The sequence below is a fragment of the Mercenaria mercenaria genome, chromosome 8 (assembly GCF_021730395.1).
Source record: "Mercenaria mercenaria strain notata chromosome 8, MADL_Memer_1, whole genome shotgun sequence".
In the NCBI taxonomy this organism is placed as follows: Eukaryota; Metazoa; Mollusca; class Bivalvia; order Venerida; family Veneridae; genus Mercenaria; species Mercenaria mercenaria.
In genome coordinates this window covers 15,034,697-15,050,802 of record NC_069368.1, presented here as the reverse complement: position 1 = coordinate 15,050,802, position 16,106 = coordinate 15,034,697, and the positions used below count along the sequence as shown (strand labels likewise).

At 35.2% G+C, this 16,106-nt stretch overlaps 1 protein-coding gene across 1 annotated transcript; it reads left to right on the top strand.

Moving 5' to 3' along the window:
- Nucleotides 1-894: 894 nt before the first annotated feature.
- Nucleotides 895-11,680, top strand: LOC123523013 (uncharacterized). The gene is made up of 6 exons (XM_045300593.2): nucleotides 895-1,041; nucleotides 3,768-3,838; nucleotides 4,755-4,824; nucleotides 5,953-6,273; nucleotides 7,847-7,930; nucleotides 10,653-11,680. Exons 1-6 carry the CDS (start codon nucleotides 901-903, stop codon nucleotides 10,797-10,799), a joined length of 834 nt encoding a protein of 277 aa, XP_045156528.2. The 5' UTR covers nucleotides 895-900; the 3' UTR covers nucleotides 10,800-11,680.
- Nucleotides 11,681-16,106: the final 4,426 nt, after the last annotated feature.

The window sequence follows — 16,106 nt, the reverse complement described above, 5'->3', positions numbered from 1 at the left end:
TGATATATATTGTAGATCAGGTATAATATTATTTTATGTGTACGTGCGTATGTGTGTTTTAATAATCATGACAATATATATTTTGAGAATACATTCTACATGTTTTGACTTTTTTTGTAATGCTCAATACAAAATACATGTAGAACGGAATTTCCATCAATGATATGACTTAATCTCAATTACTGGAAATGGCTGATAAGCTGCAATTAACTGCATGTCGCCCTTCAATAGGAACATTATTGTGACTAGACTGAGATAATCTCGGATATTACAATTCTTTTTGAAATGTAACTTTGATTGTATTTTCTTCAAGTCCCACAGCCCAATGCAATTAACAAGCTAGCTATCGTTGAATAATTTTCACATCTAAATCAATATGAATTTCAATGAATCTTGTCATATTTGTGATTGTTCTTTACTGTTATTTTTGTAATTGAAGTTCGTTACATTTTACATTTCATTTAATTGATGATTTTGTCTCTACTAAACACTGTTGGTAGCATGCTCCCCTGGCCGATAGAACATGTTATTGCTTCAAATCAGATCAGTAGAATATTACATGTTCTCAATTGATTAAATGATACATTAATTAGTTTATGAGATGAATTTGACGATTAACATAATTATGTGACATTTGGCAATAAGTATCAATGTATCAGTAATTGATCGAGGCCTAAAATTAAACATAATATTATTGTCCTTGAGTTGACATACAATTTAGCATTTTAGCAGTAAGTATACAATAAAAGCTAGCTCAATAGCAAGGAAGTATAAGTGCACCCTTATACTCTACCCTACTACATAAATAGCATTTGGTATTAGCATTACGTATTTGGCATTTAGCGTTAAGTAATAAGCATTTAGCATTAGATTTTTGGCAAAAACCAATTTACCATCCATATGTTGCATCCTCAAGTCCGAAATTATTTGAGAACGAATAGTTCAAACATGGCAGAAAATTTGGAGTCTCAGTTTGGCGAAGAAAATGTGTTTATGAAGAAATACTTAGCACTTAAAAATAAATGCGAACATCTACAACAGGTACCAAAATGTAATAAATGAAAAGGAAACCGAAAAACGGCAACAAGATCGATGCAAAATTATTGAAATGCAATTGTCAATCTAGCATAGCATGTGGATAGTATCAGTTCGGATACACATTTTTCTCCAACAATTGACACCAACCAGAGACCTTTCAGCATTGTATTGTTGAGAGCATATGAACTCTTTACAACAAAGTGTAACCTTGACTTCGTAATTCTCATATTTCTTTCGAATTGTGACCTGAAATTGATGTAAAAAAGGCAGTGGCTAGGATTACTGTACCGTAATCCTGGGCCCGGTAATCCTAGCCTCTGATTCTAGAATTACGGAAGTTCCGTATTCCTAGACAATCCTGTGAGGATAGGCTAGGATTATGGAAGTATTTAAGAGGCATCAAATATATCTTAGGACATGCATTATAAATGATGTTGTAAACTTTCTTATTTTACTTAAAATAGCGATTTTTCATGCCTGCCATATTATTTCTTGTTATCAGTCCTCCATTTTGGTTTAGTATAATTTGAAATGATATATTAATGGCGGCACGCGGAAATATCTAGTGTGGCCCGGATGTAGTTGGACAATTATGTAAACATTGAAACATTACTATTTTCATCAGAGCACTCGTTTAGCCGTTTTCAGTCCGAATATGGAATATGTTTTTTCCCCTTTCTCAGAAGAAAATTCCCCTGATAATAGGTTGTTTGACACAACTAGATATGAACCCTCTTTAAAGTTACATTATAGAGCCTCTTACTGCTGCAATATAGTTACATTAGTTTGAAAATCAAATGTTTGAAAACAGTACTAAAAAGTGTGAAAAGTAGTAACATATATGGCTAAAAACTTTCCCTTTTTGTCTTAAAACGACGAAAAATTTCCCTTCCTGAGGGTATGGGTACCTGTTCCCAAAAGTTGTCTAGTGCGAAAAGTTGATTCTTTAGAAATATAGAAATCGGACTAATAAAATAATAGTTCTTTTCTTCAATCTTCTACGCAATTATCTCTCTTACCTGTAGTTAGAGATTTCTGAAGTTGAAGGGAAGCAACTCCTGCATGCAGTTTGACTTTTCTTGAAAAGACTGCCCCAGTTATAATAAGAAAAGTCATGTTTGGGAAGTTATTATTTCGTACTGGTAACAGGAAGAGTTTGGTGTATTGGGTTAAAAGCTATAATTTCCTTCACCCTTTTTAAACAGACATCTATTTCAGCTGGATTTTACTTGAAAAATGCGTATAATTCACTTTAAGAAGATTTTAACTTTATCATTCATATTATCATTCATCAACAGCGCATATATAATTGTCCACCTATAATTGAACGCTCACGTATAATTCCAAGTAGTATGACAACGATATTTCTGCGCGCCGCTATTAATAAATATGGACCATTCCATGTGAAAACCTGTATTAGTGACATGATGTAACTATTGTATAATTAGTAGTGTAAAATACTGAAAAATGGCTGTTTTTCTTATGTTGCCCCAGAAACTAGAAACTAATATATTGTAATTGTGTCATCTAAGACCAATCAAATTCTACCATTTTTCATATAAATATTGTTTCTGTTGTCATGGCAACGGAAATTCCAAAGCACCCATGTGTCATGAAAATATAGAGGTATATAGATAAAAGGCTCATGATGAAACTAAAAATATACGGTTAAGTTATTTTTCGGTAAAATCGCTTTAAACTGTTCCTAAATATTCAAATGCATGATGTTAAGTAAGTGTTACGCATAATTTGTTCCATTAATGACTTGAAAAATACACGCCATACACAACGACGTCATACTGCTTTCATGACGTTCTTAACGTCATGTCTCAAAATACCCTCGGTGACTAACTTAAAAACATTGTAGCTCTGAAGATAATCACTTCAAATTTTCGGATTTGAAAGATAAAAGAATGATCTTTATGAATATGTTATTATCTCAATTTTGATTTTTTGTTACTAATACGGGTTTTCTCATGGAACGCCCCATATATATTAGGCAGGCATGAAAAATCGCTATTTTAAGTGAAATAAGTAAGTCTACAACATCATTTATGCATGTCCTAACATATAGTTGATGACTCTTAAATACTTCCGTAATCTTAGCCTATCCTCATAGGGTTGTCTAGGAATACGGAACTTCTGCAATCCTAGAATCGGAGGCTAGGATTACGGTACCTAGCCACTGCCTGTAAAAAAATCTTTTTTTGCTAAAATATACACAGGTACTTTACTCTGCAAAGGTAGTACAAGAAATTTTATTTTACGTCGGATACAATGTAACAAGTTAATACTGTCACATGTTTTACAAATTTTCTTTTCATTATAGTAATATAGAAAAATTTATTAGAATAATGGCTGTAGTGTTATTACAGTCAGCAGTTTGTGTGTGAAGTGTTAAGTGTTCACAGTGTAACCTACACTGTAAGGCAACATGCTCACACACAGATACCAAGGATTTTAAGAGAGTGCCAAGGATTCTTAAAAAGAATCACAATCATTACTACTGAAGCATATTGCTCTATTCTTCTGTTATGACATTGGTTCAAACTATGATCAAATGAATATACTGTATATGGATAAATTCTCAATGGATTGAATCAGTATTGTCATTCACCAAAGCAGATTTGAAAACTGTAGACATGGTAGAAGAAAATGAATGTTGAGGGGTTGGGGATGGTTTGTTTTGGTTTTATCAACGCTGACAAATGTGATCATTGTCTTTTCAGGGAAATGAAAAGGTGATAAACAGACTACAGCATGTGAAGAAACTTATACGTAGATATAACAGGGAGAAAAAGTAAGTTACTTGTCATTGGTCAGTATTTGTATAGCTGAATATACCCAGGTCACACATTGGTTAGTGCACTCACCCAGGCATTTTGATTTTCCTGCTACATTGATGGAAATTATCCTCTTGAAAATCTGAAGTGTTGGAACACAACTTTTTGGATATGCAAATGACAATCAGATTCTGATGAAGACCAATTTCTCACAAAGTTGTTAAAATTCTGGTTTTAGGGGAATCTGGCCTATTCTGGCATAAGAGTGCCCTGATCCAATTCTGGCATTAGATGACCCTGGCCCAGGGCCTATATTCATCAACCCTTAAGGTCTGAAACTTAGAATTAAGAATGTCAAAATGTTCAGTAACAGTATGTTTAGTTTATATTATGGAAATTTTGCTCAGCTGTCTACAGCTGAAAAAGCCACACTTTTAAAGTATTAAGTTTCAGTCTTTAAACATGGATGAATACAGGCTCTGGTCCCATTCTTGCATTACAGAGGGCACTAGCTGCATTGACGCATTAGAAGGCTACTGTACGATTCTGGTGTTACAGGGCCATTGTCCCGGGCTGGGGTCTCATTCTGGTGTTAGGGGGCCCTGGTCCCATTCTGGTGTTGGGCTGCCCTGAGCGAGTGTTTTGAAACACTGCATTTTGTGTAAAATATTTTATTGGAAAGAAATAAAAATAAGAACAAGATGTATTGTTTATATGATGCTCTCCAGAAAATTAATTTAAAATTACCCAGCATGACTTCGCATCAAGGTTGTATCAAAATGTCTTAGGTAATATTCTATGTGCCAAAGGATTGAACTTGGGACGTTAAATTTGATGCAGCAGTTTCTGTAGGAAAGAGTTGAATATTTTCATGTGGTAAAATGTAAACAATATGAATTGAATGATTATGCCATGATGACATTGTTTTTACAGGTTTCTACAAGCAAGGTTAGATGGCTATAAGGATAACTACAGGGAGGCACAGGTGCCAGTAATGTGGGAGGTATGTCCATTTTCTAAAGCCTTTAAAGGGGTACTAGTTTGCACTACATGATTTCTGTGAAAGTGTCAGATTAAAAAAAAATACACTTAAAACCTGTAAAACTGGCCATAGGTTTATATTGTTCAGTAAGTTATTGTGTATGTGTATGTTGCTTATAAGGTAAGTTTTTAGGAATATCAAACTCCACAAAATTAAGAGAAAAATTTAGGGAATTTTTGGATTATTGTTATGAAAATTTTTGTGAAGACGTAAAATTTTGTTGACATAAAATTTCATGGTTTTGGCAGAAGCTGCAATTTCATTGGGTATAAATTCATGGATTTCTGCTTCTGAAGATAAATTGAATGTGAATTTGGTTTGTTTGTCGGAATTCAATTTTGTGGATTTATACAATCATTAAAGTTCCCCATAAATATTTTGATTGGTTTAACAGGTGAAGAGTATGTTGCTAGGTGATGAAGCATTTTTTTCCACGATAATGTACTGTCAACAAACAACAAAAAGTCATTTATAATTTGCTATACAAATCTGTACCAATAATTTTTAGCTCGACTATTTGTAGAATATGGAGAGCTATAAGACTCACCTCAGTTTCGGCGTTGGTTAAAGTTTTTATGAAATGGTAATATCATGTATACTATCAAAGATATTTACTTCAAACTTGGAACACTTGTTTATTATAAAAGTATCTACCTGTAGGCAAGAGAACATAATTCTGTCAAGTATTTTGGCTGAATTATGGCCCTTTTTGGACTTGGAAATTGGTTCAGATTTCATACAAGTCCATGTTTTGTAAAAACTATTTGACATGTGGCTTTAAAACTTTGAACACTTATTGATTATATTAGTCTCAGTACCTGTAGGCAAGAGTACATAACTTATGTCAGTTGCTAAAGCTAAATAACTTGAGGAAGGAATGAGACATTGGGACTAAACTGACATCCATTTGATTTTGAAAATGTGCTTTTTATATGCAGGTAATGCTTTTTTCAGTTCAACAGTAAAACTTTTATTCCATTCAACGGAGGATACTGATTCACTGAAATTGCTTTATTCATATACAAATTTGGTTGGAAGTAGCTCTGTTTTGCAAGTTCATGTGCTTGTTATTGTACTCGTTTATTTTAGGAGGATCAAATGTATAACTTACTGAGACCTCAGACAGTTCCACTAGCTGCTGAAAAAATTCCAGAACAGCAAACACCACCAAAACCTAAACCTCTGAAGAAAATCAAGTCATTACTTAAGTCACCTGATCAGACATTGTCCAATCAGCTGGCAGCTGGTGGGTCACATGATCTTGTATCATCACCTGTGGCAACTGGGAGTTCACAACAGGATGTGTACAGTATGAGCCTCGGTTCCTATGATACTCCACGGCGGCCAACAAATGCATTTCTGATGTTTTGTGATCAGTATAGACAGTCTGTGAAGAATGAATATTTGAGGGTGAGTTTTTATTTAATGCTATATGATTTCGATAACTTCTTCATTTTTGTAAAGGTTGATTAACAAATAATCAAGTCCTTCAAGTAGCTTGTTGTGTGATTTATCATAGTTCAGAGTTCATATGTGCAAGAATTGAACTACAAGAGTATTAGTCCAAGCAATTAAATGTCTAAGCATTTGAATGATGAATTGTGCTAAATTAGACAACAAACCACAAGAAGGCCTTGAGTTTTCATTCTTACATACATGTACATTGTACATACAAATCTATTGATAAAAATTATGCTAGGCTTCATTTATCCAAATAGTAATGAACTGGGCATCATGCAGCAATCTGACGTCATAATTGACATCATAATGCTCTCTTACCAGTCCATGCCACAATCATTGTTTATTGCAGAATATACATAGCTTGACCTTTTTCTTTGTTTAACTGGCAATGAAATAGAGCCATGTTTGAATAGTATTTTGGTTATGTAAAGTTAGTCAGTTGACGTAACCAATGTGTATCTTTATTCTGTACCAATACTGACTTGTTCTCTTTGACTATGAATCAGACATAGCAGAATGACTGCACACATATTGGTTTCTGTAAAATTGACAAGGACAACATTTGCTTAGCCTGGGATTGAACTTGCGTACTCTTGATTTGTACATAGTCATGTGATCTACCTACTGTATTCTATTTACAAATAAGTCTTAGAAAAATCAGAACACGTTGCTCTAGAGAATGGACTGATCTGACACTAGAATACGGGTATGAGCTAAAGTTTTACTGAATTCAGTGTTGGCATTACAAACATTGCATATGATACTCATATTGGTTAGCTTGCATGTCAGTTGCTTACTCTAGTTAGCATAAATTTTTGAGATATGGTATTGTACAAACATTGCAACTGTGTACCGGTAGTTGCTAGTATTACGCACATTTACATTTCTGTCAAACGTCAGGTATCTCATGTTGAAAACCTAGTTTTGTGGCAGTGCTGTTTTACTTGTTTTCTTTAATCCAACATAATTTGAGTACATTAAAGAAAGAAAACTTTGAGTACATAGCCATATAAAGTACATTGAAATTTGTGTATAACTATGTACAAGAGCTGTAAAAAAAACACTTCCCCACACAGGAACATGCTAGCAAGAGTTATAATAAGCATACTTTGCAGAATGTCACATGCTTCATTATTAGCCCTTACCCTGCTAAATTTCTATAATGAACTTGTCCATCTTTCAGTTTCGACAGTACCTGTTAAAAGGGGTGTTTACCAAAAAGATACTGATTGAATGGCGAACAGTGCAGATCTTGATCAGACTGCACGGATGTGCAGGCTGATCATGATATTCACTGGTCGCAAAGGCAGAGTCAGTCGTGTCCAGCATGATAAGGGTTAGTCAAGGTGGATGTTCTTGACAGTCTGACTAATGACATTTAATAATACACTGTACGAGTAGAAGTTGTGGGCCGTTAGGGGAGGCCATTATATAGCACTAGTAAGAACTTTTGTATTACTGTTCAGGTTAATTTATTATTGTTTGCAAAACTAGGTCAGGAGAATATTTTTGTATATCTCAGGAGAAGAATGCTATAATACCGCAGCAAGAGTTAACAAGAAGGTTGGCATTAAAATGGAGTTCTTTGTCACATGAGGATAAGAAGGTAATTTCTGTTCAAAGTTACAATGTAATTGAGGCTGGCAGAAATACACCAGTCTCATGGATGTGTGTGTGTGTTTATGCATTCGAAATTTTGATTGATGCCTTTTCAACTTGCAGTTGAATTACAAAATTATTCCATAAGGGCTAACTTGGCTTTTTAATTATGTCTCGAGACTATTGTTTTTGCCTTCGCTGTCTGTCCGTCAATCCGCATTAAGCTTGTACGGCTTTCACAGGTCAAACTGCTGGCCGGATTTCAACGAAACTTCACAGGATTGATCAGTACCAAGCCTAGTTGTGCATATCGCCGACACGTTCGGCTTCGCTACACAAAATGGCCACCAGAGCTAAAGATAGAAAAATCTTGTCCGGCTTTCACAGGTCAAACTGTTGGCTGGATTTTGACGAAACTTCACAGGAGTGATCAGTACCAACCCTAGTTGTGCATATCGCTGGCACATTCCCCTTCCCTGCACAAAATGGCCACCAGAGCTAAAAATAGAAAAATCTTGTTCGGCTTTCACAGGTCAAACTGCTGGCTGGATTTCGATGAAACTTCACAGCAGTGATCAGTACCAACCCCAGTTATGCACGTCGCTGGCACATTCCGCTTCGCTGCACAAAATGGCCACCAGAGCTAAAAATAGAAAAATCTTGTCTGGCTTTCACAGGTGATACTGCTGGACAGATTTCGACGAAACTGCGTCCACCTTCATATATTAAATCCATTAAAACCAACTGCAACTTACGTTTTGACTTTCGCCCTGCATACCAACAAACATGCCCCTCTTCCATCCTTAGAATTCATAGGGGGGAGACATATGTTTTTGTTACAAAAACACCTAGTTATCATATCCAGTTGGTGTTATTTTGAATTTATACAACACGGTTTGTTTCTGAAATAATTTTAAGTGGATTAATTAAGGTATTTGGAGAGCTACATGTATCCAGCTTGCCTTGTCATCTGCATCTACACCTTAGTTACAGTTTTGATGCACTTTCACTGTATCTCTTATGATGGATTTGGTTCAAACTTAAAGTAGGTGTTTCATACCATCACCCGCATCATATAACTCAAGGGCCATAACCCGGGCACCAATATTTCATGAATTTTGCCCTGATTTAATACACCCTTTTTGGAAAAATGGACAAATTACCTATGTGATGGCGTGTTTTTGACTTTACACATTATTTTTTCAAGCATTATCAGGGGGCATGTATCAAACAATCTTGACATCATTCTTATTTCAGTTCAGCAATGTTGTTGTAACTAGGCATTATCTGAAATAAGGGTGTCTTCAATTGTAACAATGCTTGCTCAGTGTGCTGTTATGCACAGCTTACCATTTTATAGGTCAAGTACAGACTCAGTATTTGAACTTGACTATTAAAATTAGGGATGGGAACGAATATTCGAATATTCGAAAATCGGTCGAATATTCGAATATGAAAATCAAATTCGAATATTCGTAAATAATTGTATTTAATTTTTTTCAAAATAAGTATCATTGATTTTGGGCAATATGAGCATGCTAATTCTACAGAATGAAACAATGTCATGTTTGTTTATCGAATATCAAAAGATGTCCAATTAACAAGAAAATAGCAATGCATAATTGGCAGGGGCCATCGTTACGGATTAACAGTTTGCAACAGGCGTCAATGTGTCAGATGCATGTCAAAAGATGTCCAATTAACAAGAAAATTGCAATGCATAATTACATGGGGTCATCGCTACGGATTAACAGTTTGTATTAGGCGTAAATGTGATATCTTTTTATCTTTTGTTCATTTTTATTGGCGTCTGTTTTATGTAACAAGTTGTAGAATTTTTTTTCGAAAACAATACCAAACTTGTAGATATTGCCGATCTTTTCACAATATTTTTACGACGTTTCAGACCATCCGCAGAATCGGTTTTCATCCGCAATCGGCCGTATTCGAATTAAATTCTGAAGTACTTTATAAGAAAATCAAGAAATGATATATGATTGATGCATAAGTTCATGTTGAAGGAGGTTTAAGTCTGCCTTACTTGCTTTTTACTCGACCATTTTACACGCCGATTGAAAAATTTCAGAATGGCGGCGGTAATACAACAGCGCCTCACATGTTTAAATGGGACGACCTGCTATTTTTAGATAAAATTGCGACGGTCTAAGATATAATCGTTTTGACTTTTTGTATCATTTTGAAGCTAAAACACTGAATTAGTTAAATATGTTCATGATTATACTGACAGAATAGTGAAATAAAACGCTAGGATCGGCGGGTTTTGCTAGGTACGATCGGGTTACCCTAAAAAAACAACAACATTTTTTGACCTTATTACGTACGATGATCCACGCTTTAAACAAATGAATACGTTGTGTATATGCCAATCACTTAATAAGAATTTAAAGCTTCCATTAAAACAAACCGAATATTCGAATATATTCGAATATGGCAAACCGAATATTCGAATATTGATTTCAGTATTCGCTCCCATCCCTAATTAAAATATATGACTACAGAATAATGTTCACCTTGAAAATTACAAGAAATAAACTGTCTAAAGGCAGCTGGAGTCTTTCTGCACCACAGGAGCTCTATGATCCTGATCATGTCATTGCAAAGACATAAACTTTCGAAATATTGATCTGTCTCTTGGAAATGACGCTTGATAGGTGTGTAATATTAACAAACAGTTGCTACATATAATATTACAAGTTTGCATGTTGCAGATATACCAGGATATGTTTGAGATCCAGAGACGTCAACACGAGGAGGAGACTAGCAGATCGTTGATCTCACAGAAAGCTGTAAATACCATGTATCTCGAGTCAGATGCTGCCGTGTCCTCACTACTCGCCGGACAGGATCTCACTTGAATTGCAAAGGTGGCTTTATTTTGATAACGAGGAGAAGAAGTGATATATTAAGCTGATTACAGATACAGTTATTAAGACAGCATGTTTGCTTTGTGACGCAAGTGTGAACATGATGGACAGTTCTCCGTCAAGCAGTTGTATTTGTTATGTACTATCTAGAAACATGTATGAAGCAGCTTAAAAGTGTTTCAGTATTTCACTGGACAGTAGCTTGTGTTATCACATAATACAGTTGATTAAGGAATAACCTATAGTAAATTTGGATCTGTAGACAAAGGTAGTTTATTGGTAGTGTTATATTTCATTTAACTGTACCAGTAACTAAGTTCTCAAACTCAAAGGAGTTTTGTTATAGTAATTTGTCTGCTTTTAACTCAGTTAGCTCATTAAGGCAATAACTTGACTACCAACATGACTACCTGTCTACTGTGCCCGCCCACTTAGCTCAATAGGTAGAGCGTAGATCTACAGATCGTGGGGTCTTGAGTTCGATCCCTGTGCGGGGCGTATGTTCTCTGTGACAATTTGATAAAAGACATTGTGTCTGAAATCTTTTGTCCTCCACCTCTGATTCATGTGGGGAGGTTGGCAGTTACTTGTTGAGAACAGGTTAGTACTGGTATAGAATCCTGGAACACTGGTTAGGTTAACTGCCCACCATTACATAACTGAAATACTGAATAAAAACGCTGTTAAACCTAAAACAAACAAACAAAACCTATCTACTGTACATGTGATGAGGTAATCACAAGGAGAGCCATTCTCAGTTTCTCGGTGTTAAATATGTAAAAGACAACACATTTGAAACTATTCATTTTCCACTGTCTATTGCAAGCTGCTTGTTCAAAACAAGACTGTTATTAAACCCATTTCAGTCAAAATTTTCCTGTTGTTTTTCTCCTGTCTTTGAACATCTGTTCCTTGCTTGGTGACTTCTAATCTGTAAATATTCTTAAAAGTTTGGTTTTAAGTTACACCGTCACAGTTTAGGTCACAAGATGATGGTGGAGGAAGACCACGGGTGACAATACAGGCATTATATATCTGGCACAGGTGGTCACCTGGGTAGAATCACTTGCCTTCTGTAAGCGAGATGGATTTCTTTCTTACACAGCACCTTGAGAGGGCCCAAGTCCACAGAGGTGAGAGCTAAGTGAGTCAAAGGTACCAGCGTTAATACACCACTGTGGAGGCCCCTTGAAAATCTACAGTCATAACATACAATGAAAAAAAAACCAGGTTTTTTAGTGTTTAATGCCACTTTTATCTCCTGCCAAAGATAGAGGGATATAGATTTGACATTTTCCATCTAGCTGTTTGTCAATCCTTTGGTGTGTGTGTTTGTGTGCGTCCGTCCGAAATTGAAAATGCTTATACTGGTAATTCAAAATAGCATTTAACCAGTAAAAAAAGCCTGTGTTTAGGTGAAAAATAGGGATCTTTAAGAGTATCTAATCAATAGGCTACTTACCTATTAATGGATCTTCATAAACTTAACCAAATGTATATTAGCCGTGCCATGAGAAAACCAACATAGTGGGTGTGCGACCAGCATGGATCTAGACCAGCCTGCGCATCCGCGCAGTCTGGTCAGGACCCATGCTGTTTGCTAACAGTTTCTCCAATTCCAGTAGGCTTTAAAAGCGAACAGCATGGAGCCTGACCAGACTGCGCGGATGCGCAGGCTGGTCTGGATCCATGCTGGTCGCAAACCCACTATGTTGGTTTTCTCATGGCACGGCTCATATCACTATAGGTAAGTGGGTGTGTAAGTGGGTGTGGGTGGGTTCAAAGTTTATTGAAAGTCAAGGTCCTTATGGGCATTTGACATAAACATAATATATCATACAACATGGCATATTAAACAAGATATATTTATGGTTTACAAGGATGCGCATGCACAACTTTCGTCAGGATCATTTAAGAGCCTTCAGAGTTACTGCCCTTTAATTGTTATACAACCTATAAATTGTCACAGCAAAGAAACCTATTGATGGATCTCCATCAAATTCAACACAATAATCCTTTCAACAGTATCTCTTCAGTAACTGCAGGGATATTGGCCTTTAATTGATTTAAACTTTATTAATGTATCTGGAAATGAAATAATTTTCAAAAGATAATCCTCTCATTCACAGAAAAACCTATTCGGCATGGGATATAATGTCACTGAATTTGCTTGTTCAGCAATGTTTTCAGCTGGTAACAGCACTTGTTTAACTGAACTGGGTAGGAATATTTGATATTTATTGTATTTCGTTAAAAAAGCTAGTTTTTTAACCTTCGTATCTACACTACAAGACAGTTACCAAAGATTTCAATGTAAGACACAAAAAAAAGTGCAACATTCCTCTACTTCAATAGTTCAACTATGGACTTGGTTTTCAGAATAAAACTTGTTTGCCTCTATAGAAATTGTTTTGTCATTCTGGTCAGTTTGTGTTTCTGTAACTCTGTTATTCAAAGGATTTTGAAAATACTTGGCACAAATGTTCACTGTTACACTGACATGTGCAGCTTTTTGGTAAGGTCATGGTCACTGTTACCATACAACTGTATACAGGGTCAGTTTCATAGCTATGAGCCCGACAGCTTAGCTGAATAGGGAGAGCGTTGATCTATGGATCGCAGGGTCGTGAATTTGATCCCCGGGCGGGGTGTGTTCTCCGTGAAGATTTGATAAAAGACATTGTGTCTGAAATAATTTGTCCTCCACCTCTGATTCATGTGGAGAAGTTGATGGTTACTTGCGGAGAACAGGTTTGTACTGGTACAGAATCCAAGAAAACTGGTTAGGTTAACTGCCCATCGTTACATGACTGAAATACTATTGAAAAACGGCGTTAAACCCAAAACAAACAAACAAAGTTTCATAGCTGTACCAAACTCACTAATTTGTCTTGACAGCGTAGAGGAATATTCATCTTGAATATTCGAGTGTTTATGGTATCCAGCAATATCTTGGTAAATACATGTATTGGATTGAAACTTCACACTGTCACTCTTCCTAGTCATCAGACCTGCTGAAATAACTGTGGTTGATAACTCTTGGTTGAATGTAATTCAAGTTATGGTCCTTTTTTAGCTTGACTATTCGAAGAATAAGTAGAGCTATCCTACTCACCACGGCGTCAGTGTCGGCATCAGTGTCACACCTTGGTTAAGTTTTTCGTACCAGTCCACATTTTGACAAAGTCTTTTGAGATAAAGCTTTGAAACTTTTCAACACTTGTTTACCATCACCATGACCATTTATAGGCAAGAGCACATAACTCCATCAAGGATTTTGGTTGAATTATGGCCCCTTTTGTCTTAGAAATCTGGGTTAAGTTTTTTGTACCAGTTCATATTTTGACAAAGTCTTTTGAGATAAAGCTTTGAAACTTTCAACACTTGTTTACCATTACCATGCCCAGTTATTGGCAAGAGAACATAACTCCATCAAGGATTTTGGCTGAATTATGGCCCTTTTTGACTTAGAAATCTGGGTTAAGTTTTTCGTACCAGTTCATATTTTGACAAAATCTTTTGAGATAAAGCTTTGAAACTTTCAACTCCTGTTTACCATCAGCATGTCCAGTTATAGGCAAGAGTACATAACTCCTTCAAGGATTTTGGCTGAATTATGGCCCCTTTTCACTTAGAAATCTGGGTTAAGTTTTTCATACCAGTTCATATTTTGACAAAGTCTTTTGAGATAAAGCTTTGAAACTTTCAACACCTGTTTACCATCACCATGTCCAGTTATAGGCAAGAGTACATAACTCCATCAAGGATTTTGGCTGAATTATGGCCCTTTTTGACTTAGAAATCTGGGTTAAGTTTTTCGTACCAGTTAATATTTTATGTAAAGTGTTTGACGTATGGCTTTGAAACTTTTATCACATGTTCAGTATAATAGTCTCTATCTGTAGGAAAGAGTACATAACTCTGTCATCTATTTTGGCTGAATTATGGCCCTTTTTTGGACTTGGAAATTTGTTCTGTTTTCATACAAGTCCACATTTTGTCAAAACTATTTTTTTTTTTTTTTTTTTTTATAATTTATTTCCATTTCCACATCCAAAGTATCATACATTCATCACAAACATTGATTTTATGTGCCAAAAAAGATATTTACATAGAATATCAAGCGTAGCTGGAAAAATAATTCTACCTACATAAACAAGATTTTTTGAAAGTGTACCTGTCTATTCAAAAAAGAAATAAATTTACCTATATAAACCAGAATTGTTTGAAAGTGTATAAGTGTACATGTCTAAGCAAATAAACATTGTTCATTATCTTCAAGTAATATCATCTTGTATTCATATGGAAACCATTCTAAAAAGATAGACTAGTAATATATTAACAGTGAAAAGACCGTACACATGATCTAATAGTTTTTCAAATGCTGTTTGAGTAACTTATTAGTAAATAAACTTAACTTGCAATGTTTGAGTCTACATTAATATCGTTAGTAGTTGTATTATAATTTGTTATCCTTGCTCGAAAGAAAAAGAAAAGAGTACGAAAATAACAAGGACAAATTGACAAGTAGGTTCCAGAAATCCAATTGTTGTCAAAACTATTTGACATATTGCTTTTAAACTTTGAACACTTGTTTATCATCATGATTTCAATCTGTAGGCAAGAGTACATAACTTTGACAACTATTTTGGCTGAATTATGGCTCTTTTTGGACTTTGAAATTGGTTCACACATTGCCATTTAGTGCAAAACTTATCGAAATCCACAAATACAGGAACATTGTTTGTCTAATCTTTTTTTTCTTTTGTCTGAATATCTGTGGTAATATTTTGACCCCATTCTTCAATCAATTCTTCGAATAGTCCAGCGCGCTGTCATCCGACAGCTCTTGTTTGACTTGCAATTTGTTGTCATTGCCATAATGAAATTAAAATTTGTTATAAATTGTAACAAAACAGCTCAGTAACATAGTTATGGCCCTTGTTCAACTGGATAGCTCTTGTTAAGATAATGATTGGGCAGAAAATGTTGGTCTATAGTTCATTTCATGAATATCTTAAAGATATTTAAATAAATGATAATGTTTTCTTAAATATTACACTTAAATGCAGCTGCGCACTTAAGTTTGGGTAACATGCACATTTTTTGTCTGAGATGGTTGTTTACCTCAAAAATTGTCATTGTTTTAATTGCAACTGTTAAGGTACAGATATTTATGTTATTGTAATGTCTTGCATCACATTTACTGAATGGTAAGAAGTTTAATAACAGCTTGGAATGAAGAGAGAATCGTGCTTGTTATATCATGAAAAATACATGTTTTTTTTTAGTAAAAGC

Bases quoted from the DNA above. Each gene is read 5' to 3' on its own strand.
- LOC123523013 (XM_045300593.2), top strand. From the start codon at position 901: ATGTTGCATCCTCAAGTCCGAAATTATTTGAGAACGAATAGTTCAAAC. The intron at 1,042-3,767 runs GTACCAAAATGT...TTGTCTTTTCAG, and splicing joins AATGCGAACATCTACAACAG to GGAAATGAAAAGGTGATAAA. The intron at 4,825-5,952 runs GTATGTCCATTT...CGTTTATTTTAG, and splicing joins AGGTGCCAGTAATGTGGGAG to GAGGATCAAATGTATAACTT.